A 19,040-nucleotide genomic window follows, 5' to 3' on the forward strand; every position below is an offset into this window, starting at 1 on the left:
GATCTTTTTTTTATTTATTTATTTATTTTTTTTGGTGTGTTTGCTTTTTTATACACCTTCCCAATGCAACCAATGTACCAATTTATATATGAACCCCCCAACTATAAATGCTGTATTTTGTGTTTATCATTCAAGACATTACCAGTAAAAAGTGAATTTACAGCAAAATATCATAAATTGGATGCATGACCTTTGACATCATCAACAAGTTAAGGTTAAAGACCACCACTGCAATGAATATATAATTGTATAACTGTGCGTGTAACTATTATGTGTGTACTGTTAATGCACTTTTTATGATTCGATTGAGTAAACTGTTCAGTGACTCACTCACAACGCACAAAAGACCATCGTTACAGCCTGCAGAAAACGGATTGAAACGATTCGAGTCACAGCGATGAAGCAAAATCCCTAGCACTACTGTGAAAAGCCCATACTCGTGTAAACTAGAGCACAGAGACGTAATGTCCCTTTAAGCGCAGACGGCGAGCGGAACATCTGCGTCTCCTCCTCTGTGACATCGCGCAGAGCAGCGTCCTATGGACGGCCTGACTCCGCCCACCAGTCAGGAAGAAACAGAGCTCTCTGATCGTAAGTGGCCGTGTAGAGCGAGAGCTGATACAGACGTTTGTGTTATTAGTCCCTGTTCAAGAGAATCAACATGACTGGCGCTTGAACGGAATGTCAGGTTAAAATCATTTGGACGCAATCCTCGTTCCTAGCTGGCTGTCGCGCACACAACTGGGCGATAGCACAATTTACAAACTTATATTACCCATCTTTTATTAGATTCCCAATCAGGCTTTTCTTTGTAAGACAGTTTACACATACTGAAACAAAGTGGATTTAACAGTGGCTACGTGGTTCACCCGCACTCCAAGATGCTTCTGGTCTCCCAGCGGCTAGACTCACCTCGCATGGACCCATTAGTGAGTTTATGAGTTTCATATTATTGGATTGCTTTGAATGGTGGCTCACGATCATTTGGTGTTTACAAGTAAAGCCCGCTTATGTGTTTCACTTTGTCAGTATACGCGCACCTCATACACCTCCACACTGGCTTTTACGCAGTAGTTGCTTTTTAAACTGTAACACTCCTGCTGTTCTGCTTGAGGTCCACAGTGAAGTTTGGAAACTCGAGTGGAGAAATCCCAGGGTTTTGTGTGCGTTAAATAAGGCAAACAGAGATTAGATGACAAGCTTGAAGACTGCATCAAAGATTAACTGGCGCTGTCCCACGCATTTACGCACACATTCCGAGAAAGTTCCATTTACTATATTGATTTCGCTTTTTTATTACTATTATTATTATTGAAATACGAAGTAGTCATTCCGACTAGCCATATGACAAGTAGGAAGGCTATTTTAACAAGAGCTAATGTTACTGCCGTAGCAGTGGAGCCCGATAGGAGATGATTGCCTAGTAGCTTATCTTTTAAACACGTAAGATGCAATATAAACTACTACTGCGAAATAAATATTAGTCTCTAGTGAACGGTTGTTATTTGTATCACAGATCCCTATAGAATTCAGTGATACAAATGTAGAGAATGTTACAATTAGCAATAGAAAGGTTATTATTTGTCACTACTGGGATTGTGACTAGTAGCAGAGGAAGTGCTGTTGACTAATTGAATAGATTATATTCACCACTGGAATATGAATAGATCAGTGTGACTGCTTGTAATTACAAAAATGTGCAAGTAACATGAATAATAAATACTAGTTACTTGAAAGCCTTGCCATTACGCTCACAGTCTGCTATGACAAACTCTGATTCAGAGGGAAGAGCAGCGTTGAAAGGGACTCGAGATCCTATCAGCACAGTCATTTAAACGGGTGGCATGGATTGCTTTATCGATGCACGAAACGCAACTTGACGATTGATAAAACCTTTGTTTTCATACATACGGCTGTAGGCAATGTAGAGTCAGAGAGGTAAAAGCCCCACACTGTTAAAGCAGCATGTGGTCTGCTTGTTGGAATGAAATGGCATTTATCAGACACTCAGCGGGGCTGCGCTCGCTAACAAAAGACTGAGAACTGGGGACTTGGACGAGAGCGCGGCTCTGGGGCTGCAGGCGCTGTGTAAATCATCTCAAAATGAGCGATAATGTGAGTTTTCACTGTCGGAATCGCGGGTGCGTTTAAGCCTGGTGTTTAACAGTTAATGTGGATTGTTGAGATATAAGAGAGACAGACGGTGGCTAAAATGCGGGACAGGGCTGCCAGTGTGTCCAGGATTAAACCGAGCTATAGCAGAATACGTAATGAGATTATAAAGGTGGCGGAGGGCTCGTTCACTGTCAGAATAAGAAAGACTAGAAGGCAGCTTGCATCACTGATTTTCATATCAACGAAGCGAAGAGTGTCTATATGTCCGTGTTTTCTAGTACACGCTTGAGTTCCCATGTAATTCAGTTTCTTGTAGATCAATAAACTAAAGGAGAACGTTCAATGACGAGCCTGATTTACGCGCTGCCCCCTTCGCATTCGCTTTGTCATGGATTTGCCCAAACACATTTCCGAAAGCTATTATTGTATTTCCAGAGATAGGCTAGCATGTTTACCCTCGATGGACAGTCCCATATTCTCAGTATCATAAGTTTCCCTTTAGGTCAACAGGGAGTTTCCTCGGATCGTTTTCTGTAACATTTGACAAGCGGTAGGAAACAGATGAGACTATTGAGGAGTAAAAGAATACAATTGCTTACGGTTATGAATAAATTATGAACAAAATGCAGTTGTGGATTACACTACGCATACGTCAGTCATTTTCGCTAGACTGTTTGTTGACATGACAGTCGCTCATGTATTATTAATATTTATTTTTAGCGGGTCCCGCCCACCTGACCTCTTTAACACGGGTTAAGGGTTTCGATCTTTTGAAGTATTGCATTAAGAGCAGGCAGCTCAGCTAAAACATGTTATTTTAGGCAAGCCAAGCTAAGTCAGAGCCATAATAAAAGTAATTATATAAATAAATAAATAATTAGTATTATCTTATTAAGTTTATTATTCTGATTAGTATGTGCACTCTCAAAAAGGATGTGTTTATTTTTAACACATTTTGTGTGTTGACTATTTTAACACGTTTTGTGTCATTTTGTGTACATAATGCACACAAATTGTGTAACTATAACACATTAGTGTGTAGAAATTAGCAGGAATAACCCATTGGTTGAGTTAAAAGTAACACAAAATGTGTTGTCCTTAACTAGACACAAGAGTGTATTATTATTATAAAAAACAATATTTAACAATTAAAAATAAACATGTTCAATAATTATTACATTTATGTCATACTGAATATATTGGCTAAATAAATATATTAGTCTATTAAATTGTAAATATATTAAATAATTATTTATAAATTCTGAGTTTCTCTGAGTTAAGCTTGTCGTTTTTCTGGAATCCAGTATCACATATGTAGATTTCCCGCTCCGGATCTTTCTGCTCCACTCAATTTGAACTGATCTGTGGCCAAATGAGTCAGTGCGCTTTGAAGCTGCTGTTGACGGATGAATAAAAGGGCCAGAGTGGAATGCGCGCTCTGGTCTTCAGATCTCGTGCACGCACAGAGCGGTTCACTGTAATGCGAGCAGCGCTCGTGAATACACTTGGATCTCACCTCAAAGTTAGGTGAAAGTTTAAAACAACACATCCAACTTTTATCTTACCGACGTTTCTAGGATGAGATCACTGAGTCAGGGCTTATGCAAAGGAATTTAACTCTTGAGGGGTTTTTTTCTTTGTAGAGAGACGGTGTTTGCGAGTTCAAAAGCAGTCTTCAAAGAGAGAGACTCAGCGCACCCTCATACCACAAACAATCGCTCTGTCATTTTCCCGCGCTAACTAAGAATCGTTCTCAGTGCATCACCTTGAGTGACTCGTTGTTCCTTCATGAGGAGACAAGGATGAAATTGTGCTGATTTGCAGGAGGAGCCATATGGTGGATCGAGGAGATAGATAAGGATGGAAGGGAGAGATGTTAGATAGCGGGGTGTTGAAGTGATTCCGATATAGACAAAGAAAAATAGAGAAAGGTTGTGCTGTCCGAGGCCAGATGTTTTGCTGTGGTGGTTGATGGAAATTTTTTCCTCATTGCCTCATTGTCATGGGCATGACTACCTCCAGCAGGCACAGGATGTTAGTATAACGTCAGGTCGACGCAGGACATGAAATCGGACAGACTTTGCATTTTGGTTGAGAATGGCCCTGTCCTAAATGGCACCCTAAACCCTTATAGTCTTCCTCTGAATCTGGACTTCATGACGTAATGCCGCTTTGACTGTCGGGTAGAAGTCTGCTGCGGAGCTCGCCCCAGTGAATGAATTGCCCCAAAATGACAAATGGGACACCCTACTACGGTCTCGTGGACTTAACGGACATACACATGCGGCGGCCATTGTAAGACTGCAAGTGCACATGAAGTGTTCCATTTGGGACAGGGCCGATGAAAATCGGATTGACGTCAGTATTTGACGTCACAACCTAAAAACAACAAATATCAACGTCAGTTGACGTCGGTATTGGACATCAAATTAACATTGACATTAGACATTGAATTGACATTAAATATTGGTCAACCGACGTCGCAACCGAAATTTAACCAAATATCAACGTCTTATGACATTGTGTGCCTGCTAGGGCTGAGTGCTTGGAAGTGAAGTCAATAATTAATCATAAAATTGCATTAATTGTGTGATTCCAACTTTTTTATGAGGTGGTGTTTTCATGATGTGATTTGTACAAAAAAAAAAAAAATGTAGGAAAAAAGTAAGCATGATGGCCCACTCCTAAACCTAACTGTCAGTTAAGTGTAAATGCTTGATGCGTGATGCAAAAAAGCGAGCTGATGAACGGTGCTTTCACACCAAACGCAAATCGTTCGACTTCTGCTAATTCACGCCTGCACGCTAGGTGGCACCTACCAACAATGCATTTTTCCTCAGATATGTATCTCGTAAATGAATTTAACATCATCCACTGCTCAATATACAGCATTAAATTAAGATAAATAAAGAATTAATAAATTAAATTAATAAAGATAAGCAAGGCTTTACACCAGAAACAAACTATCTATACCAACGATAACAAGAACTCAGCATCCACTCTCTTCTCTTATCTGGGATACTCTTCTTCATTGTTTGTTTACACTGGTTTTCGAAACAGCGCCACCACTCTTGCCTTTTTGTGCAACAGCAGCTGCTCCAGTCACGTGATCCTAGCTCAGATCTTATTGGATGGTAAGTGTCTTTGCGAAACTGAAAAGATTAGTCGGACTGGTTCGATAAAAAACATTTGCATTTTTGGTGCAGGAATGTTGGTGGTCTATGTGGAAGTATCCATAGAAATGTATTGTTTTATTCTAGCGCATCATCGCGTCCGATATTCGTTTCACTTTTTTGCGCTCAGTGTGGAAAGGCCTTTAAGCATGAAAATATACAAATAAGATGAGAAATTCGAATTCACATGAAATAGCCTTCAATTCGCCAAAATGTAAAATTGTTACGAATTGCGGTAAGAGTGTGTTGGTAATTCTTTTCCCAGCTTCAAAGCATCTGATCAAAGTGCAGTAGCTTCTGCTTTCGTGATACATTTAGCCACAATAAATGCACACACACTTTTTTATGTCTATAAGCACACACCTTTTCATAAGTAGATCCATATCTAAGCAATCAAAGTTTCCACATTAGTCATAAATAAAATTAACAAACATCTTTTTCAGACATATTCAGAGGAACCCTGTCAGTTCCAGAGCAATTCTTTGGTACTGACTTTTTTCAAAGAAAGGGAACTGAGAAAACGAAAGCGTGAACGAGAGGAAAAACGCACGTAGAGGGAAACCCTCATGTGTTTCTGTTATCGCTCTGGCTTCCTGATTTAACGTCAGTTGGTGAGAAGGACAGAGAGAGCAAGCTAAGGTGAGCAACGGAGAGAAAAACTGCGTCACTGTGATCAGGCAAGACCTCACCAGGAAATAACAGTGTTGCCTAGGGATGAAAAACAAACCGGAGCACATACAGAATATTGGGTTGAGTAATTTCTTTTCCTGTCTCCAACACTTTGCACAAAAACTTAGCCAGAGGTACTAAACTGGAGAACACTCGCCTCAGAGCTTTGCCAGATTTAAATGACTCTCTCCGGAAGCCCCTGCGTCTCTCTGACACACGGAAGAAAGCTTACAAGCACCTGATTTTTGTCATAAGTGAAAGCAAAATCAGTGGCACAGCAGTGAATGAGAAGTAGAAAGTGTAAATGCATAAGCCCAAATTACTGAATGAATCGGAGAAGCAGAGCTTAGCTGCAAAGGAAACATGCTACCTCTGGAGAAAACGTCAGAGGACGTGAGGGCTACAAAGATAGAGACTGCTTACTTTACCTCTGACAATCAACTACTGTAAAGCCCCCTGTGAACTCAGCATCTGTTATTTCTCGAGAGCCCAGAGGAACATCATTCATTTGGAGCATCATTTTAGCTGCATCAGCAACTAAAATGCTTCAAAAAGTTGCTTACTCTCCACACACCGATTTGGGAACAACTGCAGCCAAGTTTCTGTTTCTGTGCAGATATGTGGGAAATTTATGACTGATTCCAGGCCTCTGAGTGGAGTTGTTCTTCTTTCTCTAGTTATTTCTTATTCATTAAGGCTGAATTAGGCTAAAATGTTTTAAATATTAAAAATTCAGAGTTCCCAAATTCAGTTCTTATGCTAGTTTTTCTTGACACTGTGAAGATTGAACTTGATCTTTAGAGCTCAGTATCAAATCAGAGACTGATGTTAGGACGTAAACTCTAGCTTACCCTAAAAAAAACAACAACTGAAATCAGATGAAATTACTTTGTCTCTCAGTCTGGTAAGCACCAGATTGGCAAGGCTGGGAGACCTGTTTTAAACTAGATAAGACAAGCAAACTATCTTAGGTTGCTTTTGTTTTTCAGCATTGTACTGAACCATACTTCTGTTTCATCATGATTTTAAGTTCAGTAGTGTTTAGTTTGTACAGCCCACAACACATTCTCAAGGGAAGGATCTAAAACAAAACAATGAGAAATGGAAACCTCCACGTACCCACTGAATGACATCATGCCTACAAATTTGCTCTGACACAGTTTGTTCTGATTATTTGTATTGCTCTGGGGGAACAGGACAGTTGCCGTGGTTAAGTAGCTGTTTTGGTCTTTGTGTGTATGTTTAGCATTCCGTTTGGTCTCATTTGCATGTCTGATTCAATAGTTTGCATATAGAAGATCGTTCAAGATCATCTGATTCCCTCTCCTCTCCTCTCATTATTAGACTGTGTTGCAACACTGTCTGTCTATTGTCTCACCGCATGGAATACAGGTCTTTGTTCGGCACCAGCAGTGGCTTCCCGCTTGCATCATCATTACACACTCAGACTGTAATGAACCTGTGGCTCCTTTTGGAGAATGTAGGCATGTGTTCAGGGTAGATGAGATACAGTTTGTTTTACCTTCCACTATAAGCCCTATAAGTCGCTAGCAGTGATGAAATTAACTGCAACCGTTCTTTGATCAGACAGACATAAAGTGAGAATATCGAACAGCCCAGAAGCATTCCCAGAACATCATTGCAAAAAGTCTATGTGCTGTAGAAGAGCAATGAGACAGTGATTGAGTAAGTGGCATAAAGAGCCGCTCAAAATTTCTATATTGTATTTGAGTATGTTTACTTTTCATGTTTCCATTCTATGCTAACCAGAGTTTCTAATCTACAATCTGACTGTCTAATCTATATAAACTGACTATCTATTCTTTATAGGCATATGGACATTTTTGGGTGAACTTTAAAGCCCACTATACACAATTATTTGAATCCCTTTATGACAATGCAATGACAGATTATATAATGCGATCTGAAAAAGATAGACAAGGACGTTTGTGTGATGTTTACAGAACTGTGCAATAAACTGTAGCCAATACATTTAGCCATTATTTAGCATTGGCAAAGCCAGTTGCATACACTGGACAAGAAACACTAGGACAACTCGGGATTGTAAAACAGCTGTTGTGTGTACAATCATAGAAAACTGAGTGAAATTCATAAATCCTACTGTTTCTTCATTGCAAGTGAACCTAATCTACTGACAGAACTTTGTCGAAGGCCTAGATTCATCGCAACTACTTCGCCACCGATGAACATCGCACTAGGCGATCAAAGACTCACGACGACAACAGAAATTTTTTATGATCCCAGAGATCTCAGAGAGTCAGTATCGCACAGCGCACATGTGAGCATGACGCTATAAGAGAAACCCATGTTACTTTACGTAATGTGATACATGTCTGAGTTTAACAGGATAGTCCTTGAGACAAAAAAATATGCAAGCTGGGATTTGTGCTTGGAGGAGATGGATTAGAAAATACATGGGTTTTCTGCTGTCATCTGAAAAGTAAAGACCACAAACTTGTTAAGAATGTAAATAGGGTCAGTTTTGATTTAATGTTGACTTTTAGAGAAATGTAAAACTTTAACAACCTCAATGGGTGTTCTTCCAAGAGTGCAGCTGAACGCAGATGCGACTGAAGATTAATCAGTACTGCGACTCACACAAGACTTCAAAGAGCCGGTGTTCCAACAAAGAGCAAGTAAATGTTTCTCGTTTGAACGTGTCACTACGATACACCGTGATGAATGGTCCTGCAAGACAGCGATCATGCCCACTAGAAAGCACATGCACGCGAACGGCCGCGCTTTCATCTGCGGTCCAAAGTAAAAATACCCAGAATTCCTGGCACTTCATAATGCACTCATTCCCAGAAGCAGTTGTTGTAGTAACCTTGGCAGCTTTTCACAAGTGCGATCTTTTTCCTACTTCTTTCTAAGGGATACAAATGGAATAGGGTGTAAATTATTAATTAGTGGAGATGGTAAGGGAAGGATTTTATTTATTCATACACAGAGACATTTTTATCTATGTTTGTACTCAATAAAAGAAAAAAAGTAATAAATGCAGAGTTAAAATGACCTATGACTGTGTTTGTAGGTGATTGGGGTAGCAATCTATCTGGTAACAGTGTTGAATTAGTGAGTATTATGGGCTGTCTTCTGCATTGTTTTGTTGTTGTCTTGTCTGCGAGTGGTATTCTAGGTCACTCCCTCCTCCCTCCTCCCTTGTGTCATCCATTAACAGAGCCTATGTGTGTGTGTGTGTGTGTGTGTGTGTGTGTGTGTGTGTGTGTGTGTGTGTGCGCATCTACATTTGATCACAAGTGTGTGCTTGCCACTTTCATGTACTTCCTTTTCATGAAGATGGATAGACACCTATTTTTCTAGGGTTTTTTTGTTCCCCTTAACTTTAATCAAGTACACCCACATACATTTTATTTTTCTTTTCATTGCCTTCCTTCCTTCCTTCCTTTTATTCATATATTTTTTTGTCTCTGTTTGTGCATGTAAGTGGTGAGGTCAATGAAAGTGCCACTATGGCAGTAATGGGCCTATGTTGGTGTCCGTTTGCAAGCCCATAGTAACAGATTGTGGCACATGGTTCAGTGAGTAACTTGATCCAGACATAATATTTTACAATGGTTGGCTGTGGTTTGCCCAGTGAATCGGGTTACATACACATACAGGTGTCTCCAGCCATCTCCATCCACAGAGCATGGTCTTCTTGACCCCGGTGACCCCAGCCAGAAGGGTGGGGTTTTAGTAATTGATATAAGTGATTAATAGCTCTCCATCCGCTCTGTTCAATTTAAACATAATTGCCTTTTCATTTTAGTGTTGGCTTGAAGCCTCTCAGAAGGCTAAACTTAATGATAAGGGCCCGTCCTGTCCATGTCACACCTTTTCATCACATCTCAGTGTAATTAAGTAAAGAGGTGTGATGAGAATGCAGCGTAGACTATTAGTGCATCAGCAAATGTAAATGTTTTTCTTTTTTGTTTTCTGCCTGCCATAAGAGTCTGTAGCAATGAAACAATAAGATGAAGTAATTGCAAGGTCCAGATGGAATATGCTAAAATTTCTTATGATAGTTTTGGTCAGTAAGATTTTATTTGAAAGAAACTAATACTTTTGTTCAGTAAAGATGCATTAAATTGGTCGAATGTGACAGTAAAGATTGTCATTTAAAATAAATAATATTCTTTTAGCATAAACTTTGAATATTTTTAAAGCACTAAATCAGCATATAAGCAATGATTTCTGAAGGACCATGTGATACTGAAGAATGAATGAATAGCTGCTGAAAATAAAGCTTTGCTATTATGTAAATAAATTACATTTTAAATATATTAAAAGGGAAATAGTTATTTTAAATTGTAAAAATATTCCACAGTATTATAGACCTGAAACCTTTGATTGGTAATGTATGTGGAACAGATTTAAACATTGTAAACGTTATAACAGAAACTGGGGAAGAATATTAGCCTCAGGAAGTGCACCATTAATATGTTTTTTACACATTAAACAGTCCACATTATAATCACAGAAAATATATATATTTTTTCTAAGCTCTAATATAAACTATTTAAAGGACACACACATTGAGATGGGATTCAGAAGAACTGTGTGAATGACGGCATTCCTATTCTGTGGAAAACTGTAGTGCTTTCTGCAAATTTCTGTGCACACATTCCATGTGGAATGGCAAAAAATGTGATTGTTGTTTTAAGAAACTAAACAAGAAAAGTAGAAGAGACTATTGTCTTAGAAGCAAGTTATACTTTGCATTTGATTAAATTGGCTACAAATGTGCCTAGACAATCATAGATAAAGAATGCGGCAATGCACTATCATTGGAAATCCTAGATCTAGACACCAAAGAGCAATTGTAGATAAACTGTTTATTGTTGCAGTCATTTATGTTTGAGAAACTCTGAACTCATCACTATGTCTCTGTGGTGTGTGTGTGTGTGTGTGTGTGTGTGTGTGTGTGTGCGCATCTTTTTTTCCTCCACTGTTTAGTTATTTTTAGAGAACATGGGAACAGAGAGCGTGAGATGCTCAGTTTGGTGGAGGGGCAAGCTCATGTCATACTGTGATTGCAAGCCAGTGACAGGAAAGTCAGAGTGAGGAAGAGAAAGAAAGTGTGTGTGTGTGTGTGTGTGTGTGTGTGTGTGTGTGTGTGTGTGTGTGTGTGTGTGTGTGTGTGTGTGTGTGTGTGTGTGTGTGAGAGAGAATGGGAGAGATAATGAATGATTCACTACAAAAGCCATTTAAAAATCAGCCATACTTGTCTGACTCTCTTCTCTCTTCTGCATCCTTCAGCCATTACCAGAATATTAAAACATTTGTTTCCAGAATCAAACTGAGAATTCCTACTTGGGCTAGTAAAATGATTGTAAATCTGATTGTGTTTGTGGAAATGTCTGTATATACTGCAGGTGGTGGTTAGATGGGTTTTATAAGTATCTTAACCTCTTGTCCCATGAGCCCTACAAACAGATGATGATGTAATTGAGAGCCGGGTCATTAGGTAAAGCTGGGTTTGCCAATGCTCTAGTGTGGATTTCCACAGCATTGAACATCTATAACTGCATGTTTTCTCTAGCAAACATCAATGTAGACAATCCAAGTAAATGTCTAATAATTCACCTTCTGGTTGAAGGGGTCAGACTGTTGTGTACAGAGGACAGTAAGTCAGTCATGCTCTTTTTATCCCCTCTTATTTTTCCATCCCTTACTTCATCTCATTTTATCATGCACACCCTAAAGTATTTTTGAAGGGGTTGCTCTAATGGCTTCAATCACTCTTTGGCCCAGATTTCCTAAACCCCGGAGAGCTCTGAGATGAATTAAATTGCTAAAGATCCTGCCGAAACCACAAAATAGGGCGAAACATCAAAGTGTTGGATTTCTTGTGCGTTTGTTATAAGCTCTCACTTCAGAAATTAGTGTATCTAAAAGTCAGCGGTGGTGTTGTGCAAGTTTTTAGGAATGAGACAGCACTTGGTTTTATCTGCTATCAATTTGACGTGTTGCTCATAAAGAGTTTATCGTTTGCTTTACGGTAAACATTCCCATATTTTATGTCAAAACCCTGCGCGCGAAGAACCGCGTCAGCCCAGGAAGACGACCGCAGACGAGTTTCACTTCAGCTACTTGGCTGTCAAATGTACGATCTGTCTTGATACAGGTGAAATTTCCTCATTCGAAACGAAAAGCTTATCTCGCACTTATCTTCTCAGAGTCGGCTTTTTTCTCCGTGAGTAATTGGCTTTGAGTCGAGCCATATCCGCGCTAACAGCGTGTCTGTGAAAACACGACGCTCTCTGAAGTGGCGTAGCGGCTGTCTCACGGTGCGTTTCAGTGTTGTTTGCTGTTGCGACAGAGCTGTGGGTGGAATGGAGGAACATATTTCTACCTCGCTCAGACGTCCAAAACAAACAGCGCTATGAAGGCTGGAGCTACTCTCCGTTAGGACCAAAATTCCACAGCTACCACGCAGCCATGGAATCGTATTACTCTCTCTCCCTCTCACTGAGATTTAAATATTTTTTACACAGGGTTTTGAAGGGATTCTGTGGCCAACAATAACAGTTATGCACCTTGTTCTGGTGCAATAGCAATACATATTGCTGTATCGGTTCAATAGGACAACAGCTCGGTCTATCATAGGTCAATGAGGAAAGAATGATGTGGAGGGGGGTAAATAATATTAGCTCTGTAAATCTCCCACTACATCTGCTCGACATCCACTAATCCTAACTAAACAGCTGTCTGAACTGAGGTGACATAAGGATGGGGGGCTTTATTGACAGCTTTTTTCCAGAGGTTCAGTCAAGGTAGGGAAAGATTCTGAAAGAAAAAAAGGGAAAGAAAGTTTTAGGTGAATGTTTGAGAAGAAAGTCAGGTCTGTGCTGTCTACCGCCACTAACTTTGAGGATTAGGCCATTTTAATTCATTTACCGAATATAGCCTACTGTATCTGTTTAGAAGTTTGGAGTCTTTTCTGATCACCATGGCTGTGCTTATTTGAACAAAAATTCAGTTAAATAATAATACTGTGAAGTATTATTAAAATTTAAAGTACCTGTTTTCTGTTTTAATATACAAAATAAATATAATGTAATTTATTCTAGTGATGGAACAATAACATTTTCAGCAGCCATTACTCAAATCTTCAGTAGCCTACCACATGCTTCATGAATCATTCTAATATGCTGATTTGGTGCACAAAAAACATTTCTTATTATGGATGTTGAAAACAGTTGTGCTGCTTTATATTTTTGTGGAAACCATGATGCATTTTTTAAGGATTCTTGATGAATAGATTTTTAAATTTGAAACGGAAATCTTTTGCAAAATTTTGAATGTTTTTACTGTTACTTTTGATCAGTTTGCTACATCCTAGCTAAATAAGTTTTAATTACTTTAAAAAACTAATTCTTACTGACCCCAACTTTTGAAAAGAACTATTTATGTGTGTGTTGTATATATACATACATACATACGCTTTTATCCAAAGTAACTTGAGGACAATAAGAGCTATGACAATGCAATACAAAAAAATAAATTTTTTGTTGTTGTTATTTATATAATAAATAAAAATAATACAAGTAGAATAGAAAAAGAATAGAGAACGCTATAAAAATAATACAAGTAGAATAGAAAAAGAATAGAGAACGCTAGTGTTAGACGCCTTTTTTTAAAGAAAACAAGCAGTTAGGAAAAGAATAGAGTGCAAGTGTTAGAGGGTCAAGTGTTATACATATGAAAAGCGAAACCCTGCTTTCTAGATACTGGCATCTGCATTTAAAAACCAAATCGGATAACCACAAATTTGTGTCTATTCAAGGTAGCCAGACTGTGGCAAAATTACATAACCTTGTATATGATCAGGGTTGTTTTACATTGTAGTTAAGTAGACTGCCAATGGACAAGTCCCTTAATACACTCCATTTGGTAATTTCAGCTGAACGTCTTAAATATTTTCTGCTAATAGTATGTCTTCTAACAGTTTAATTGAGTTTCTGCCCCAAGGCAGTGTGATTTGGGAGCACAGCTCTAGCTTCCTCCTTCTCCATGTCTCGTTAGGTTAGGTCTTTAGATGTCTCTCACTCACACTGCTTTCTATTATAACAGCTGGGCCGGGCATTTCTGTGCTGCCACATCAGGACCTCATAAATGTGCCATACGCTCACTGATTTCCCAATGCATGTTTGTGCAGCTGCTGGTAATGACATCACTTTCTGAGTACATGTGGTTGTGTAGGAGTCAATGAGTGAGACAGCTACATGTGTTGTTCTTCAGCAGGATGTAGATGCCATCTTTGGCCCTTCAACCACCCAGCACACAGAAACGGTAGCACCGTCTCTCTGTCTCTGTTTTACAACAAGACGGAATGCCACTCAAGCAATAGAGGCACTTTCCCCCATAATGTTCCCTGTTCTCTGACCTACTGACACAACAAAATATTGGCAGCAGTGCTGTGGTGCAATCGGTGTGTGTGTTTGTGCTGATACAAAGCACTTTTGTTTTTCGTTCATCCACCTTTAAAGGGTTGCTGGCTGCACAAATACATTCCTCCTCTTTTTGTCTGTCAGAACTCCCCTCCTCCCTCTCTTTACCTCCTTCTTTTCCCCACTATGTTAAATTGTTGTGACACTGTAGCACTTGAGCGTCTGGTGTTAAAATATTCCTTCTTAATGACAAATGAACATGTGGATAGATTCCTCTCCCTGGCAGGTCATTAACATTTGACACATTGGAAGCGGTGCGGGCACAGTTCTCTCTGCATTGCAATGGGGTGATTGCGACGTTAAGCGCCTGGAGTATTAATGCATTTATTCATTCCATCAAATCCCTCTTCATACAGATTATCAGACCTCTCTTTAACCAAGAAGATGATTTTATTTTATCCCACAATTTAACAACTGTGTGTGGCTGTCTCAAGTGTGTGTGTGCTCACACTCGAGTGGTCCTTATTTCTCTTGTCTTGCCTTATTGCTGTGATTTTTCAATATGTTTCAGGCTTTCAAACATGAATGTCAACCCATCTCTGCTGACACATAAGTGCGTAGATATCCATAAAAAACTTATGAGTCAAACCCTCTAACCACTAAGCCACAAGTTCCCCCATGAGCTTTGAGCTTTATGAGCTTTATCATAATACATTTTCCAGATATATCAGCCTAGGCCGATTGACTGCATTTTTATCAGCATTTTTATTAGCCACTGTGCTATATAGGTATCAGCGTCAGGATTTTTATTGAAAGAAACCCCTATTGATTGACCAATAATACTGACAAGTGTTTTACCAACATTTTGGCATTCTTCCGTGTATTTGGTCATTTGAGATTGTTGGTATTGGCATTGGCTTATATTCAGATATTTTTTGTGAATTTATAATGTTTTAGCATACAGTATGTGTGCATCTAAATTACATTAGCCACATATATTGGATTATATCAGTGACAGTGACGTGACATACAGCCATTTAAGGGGAAGTCATGGCCTAGTGGTTAGAGAGTTTGACTCCTAACACTAAGGTTGTGGGTTCGAGTCTCGGGCTGGCAATACCATGACTGAGATGCCCTTGAGCAAGGCACCAAACCCCCAACTGCTCCCTGGGTGCCGCAGCATAAATGGCTGCCCACTGCTCCGGGTGTGTGTTCACTGCTGTGTGTGTGCATTTTGGATGGGTTAAATGCACAGCCATATGCCATTGAAAGAAATCTGTATTCGTCAACTCGTAATAGAAACCATCTTTTGATACCTGTTTAACATAAGCATATTCTGCATGCTGCATGATGAAAGCTCATTCTTTATTGCTGTTTTAATAAGCGTGGGCCCCACACTACATCTGGTGCAAGACATATGTACACCCTGACTGGCTGCTGTAACGGAAAAAAGTCTTTTGGCAGCTTTTATTAACAAATGTTACTTCAAGTAGACATATGTGGAATAATGCGAACACTTTACTTTACCTGCTTTGGTTTCTAACATTGTTTGCACAATTAAAGCAAACCTAAAATAATACTTAAAAGTGAATGCTATTGCACTATATCATATTATCAAGTGTCGTTTATTTTAAAGTTGGCTATTTGTAAACAGTTCATCCTTGCATGTTTAAGTGTTTTTTGACCTTAATGTAATGTTTAATTAAAAACTCAATATAAAGACAGACTTCTCTCTGACATATGCTGGAATTCTCCATCATTTAGTCCACTTAAATCCATTCCTCCACAATCCACTTTAAGCTTGCATTCGTTGAGCAGTCCAACATCTTAAAGTCCAATCAACAACTGAAGGATAGAACCAAATAGAACCTACTTTTATTCTTTTTTCATAATTCATTCCACTCGGAAGCACGTCGCAATATAGAAGAACTTCCATTTCATCATGACTTCAAAGACATTTTACAAGGTTTTCTTGCGTTTCACCAAAAGAGATAACATATGGCCATGGGAAAGGACTTTTGGCAGCAAAAAGTGATGTCACAAAGGCTGGCATCATACTGTGTGGTAACATCGTAAAGAAATAGTTAAAAAAAACAGTCATTTCCCATGTTCAAATACCTAACGCAGACTGAAAATTAAACTCAGTCCTTCATATAGCTGGTGCTTTGACCAGTTTTGTAATGTAATTTTTTCACACAATCTAAAGTGACTATAGAAACAGTCAAGAGTGTGTCATTTTGATGGTATAGGTGAACAGCAGTCAATAGTTGACTCTATTTGACTTAGTAGAATACTGTTGGGAGGACAAGGCAGAGGCAGTGCTCTACAAGAGAAATCAAAAGCTTATGTGTCGTACAGGGACCTCCAATCAATAACCAGCTCTTCTCTTGCCCCCTCAAGGACATTATCTCACACACAAACACACATCCATACGCAGGGTCTAGGGCTGTATGGCGCCATTTTACGAGTGCTGTAATTGCTGTGACATGTTTAAGGGAGAGCTACTGAGAGAACCATTCATGAGATTTATTAGAAAAGAGGGTCCACCAAAAGAGAATGACCACATTCAATCCAAAAGGAAGAGATAAAGGAAGGAGGGATGGAACATCAGATATATAAAGTGAGCAGTGGACTCTGTCCGTCTGGGCTGGCGGACATTGATCTGAGTGCTCTAGAGCAGGCCGACCCAACTAATGCCGGTCCATTATTTAGCCTGCAGAGATAAAGAGACAGGAGGCTTCTGAGGTGGACAGCTAAGTGAGGAATGGAGGGATACACCTTAACCGCAGAGGACAACTGTCTACTCAAGTGTGTGTGTGGAATGAGAAAGAACAAGCTTTGTGCAGCTGTCACTCTCTGTACGGACTGTTATCCATTTAGAGACTGTTTCTGCTGTGGCTCATAGTCTCACACATACACACTATGGTCGGATTTCCAATGATTTCTGTTGCTTTAATATTGAGCTGACAGTATTTTCTGTAACTACAACTAACCTAAACACAAACCTTTCTGCATAGTTTGTAAATGAAAACATGAGATATTTAGTATATTTCCCTCGAGTGAACCATTAGCTGGTTCCTTCGATTCTTTTAGAGGCTTTTGGTTTTCACGACAAAACCTGACCCAAACACATGCACATAATCATACTTGAATCAGTTGATGATAGTATGAAATGTTTTGCCTCAATACATGACAACTTGCAGGAAAAATGAGCTTGTAGCTAACTTAAGTTTCTCAACTCCTTCAAGACTTATTTTGTCCTTAAGCCTGAAACATTGCCTGAATTCAGCATAGCATACTAGTATACTTCTCTTACTGTTGCTGGCATAAAGATATGCAATGCTATTCTGAATTTAGCTATACTCTGTATAAGAGTGTGAAAACAGACGCTTCCAGCTATGCAAGATTGATTTCATGTGTTGTTGCTTTCCATGTCAGTGTGTAATTCATAGTACAAGTATGTGTTGCATTCTCAGCGTCGCCTGCGCTGGTGTAAACTGTCTGCTTGCACGGTCAAGTTTCCCTACTGTCATAGCAAAGAGTGTCTTGTTGGGTAAGTTAGATCTTACAAAACATGATTAGATCAAGCTACCCCAAATAATAACACAATGGAACAGATATTCCCAGTCAAGTGTGTATTTGTATGTTGCTTTTCACATACAGTGTTCAGATTCGTTTCACTACAGAACTGGGAGAAGTCGGGGTTTTTGTTCTTCTCTCTCAATATCAGGTTTAAAAATGTATCACACCCACCTCATCAACAAAAACCGAGAAGGAGAAAGAAACTGAGAGAGAGAGATCAAGGTAATCTGAGTCTCTCTGTGGCTCTTTCTGAACAGCCATCTTTATCAAGGCAGATCCGTTCTTGTCTGTGAGCAAAATCAAACAGAGATTGGAGACACACACACGCACCAGCTCCAAGTCTGCATAATCAGGAAAGAAGGGGTGAAAGGGGGAGAGGTTAGGAGAGGGAAAAATGGAGGAAAAGTGTGTTGAGAGAGAGAAAAAGAATGAGAGAGAGAGAGAGAGGGAGGCCTTGAAGTCACATTCTTGTATTGGATAAGGAGAGACCCCATGGATTGGATCAAGGTCGGAGTGTTCATTTAAAACTGCCTCACTGACAGCAGCAGCCCTCAACATGAATATTAATACTGCTTTAACAACCAGCACAGGATGGCTGAGACCAGCAAGACAGCCAGTGATTCTCTGTGTGTGTGTGTGTGTGTGTGTGTGTGTGTGTGTGTGTGTGTGTGTGTGTGTGTGTGTGTGTGTGTGTGTGTGTGTGTGTGTGTGTGTGTGTGTGTGTGTGTTCTAGTGCTAACTCGGGCAATTTGCACTGCTTTTATTCCCTCTGCTCTCTTGTTGGCTGGACTAGGATTTGGTGAACCTTGGGTGCAGAATTCCTGCTCGTAGTTCTCCTTTTTTTTCCCTTTTTTTTTTCTTTTTCTCATTCACTCACGCACACAAACATCCACTCTGTTTGGTAGTTTTCATTTGTTTCTTCATATGTATGTGTGTGAATTTTGCATGTTTTTTTTTTCTGCCGAAGTCTTTTGAAAAGCATCCTCTTGGACTAAAAAGGAAACTTATTTGTCTAATAAGCTCATTTGGTTGGAGAAGTTTAACAGAATATTTCCTTCTTCAGATCACAAGAGAGGGAAAAATT

General features: G+C 39.5%; 1 protein-coding gene across 1 annotated transcript in view; it reads left to right on the forward strand.

Annotated features, from left to right (window-relative positions):
- Positions 1-577: 577 nt before the first annotated feature.
- The window catches only part of si:ch73-211e3.1 (trithorax group protein osa), a 61,218-nt gene continuing 42,755 nt past the window's right edge, over positions 578-19,040 (forward strand). Inside the window, exon 1 of the mRNA XM_042727452.1 lies at positions 578-929. Coding sequence (XP_042583386.1) covers positions 882-929 — 48 coding nt within the window. The 5' untranslated portion in view covers positions 578-881. The remainder of the gene's footprint in view (positions 930-19,040) is intronic.

This window comes from Cyprinus carpio, chromosome B7 (assembly GCF_018340385.1).
Source record: "Cyprinus carpio isolate SPL01 chromosome B7, ASM1834038v1, whole genome shotgun sequence".
Classification (NCBI taxonomy): Eukaryota; Metazoa; Chordata; class Actinopteri; order Cypriniformes; family Cyprinidae; genus Cyprinus; species Cyprinus carpio.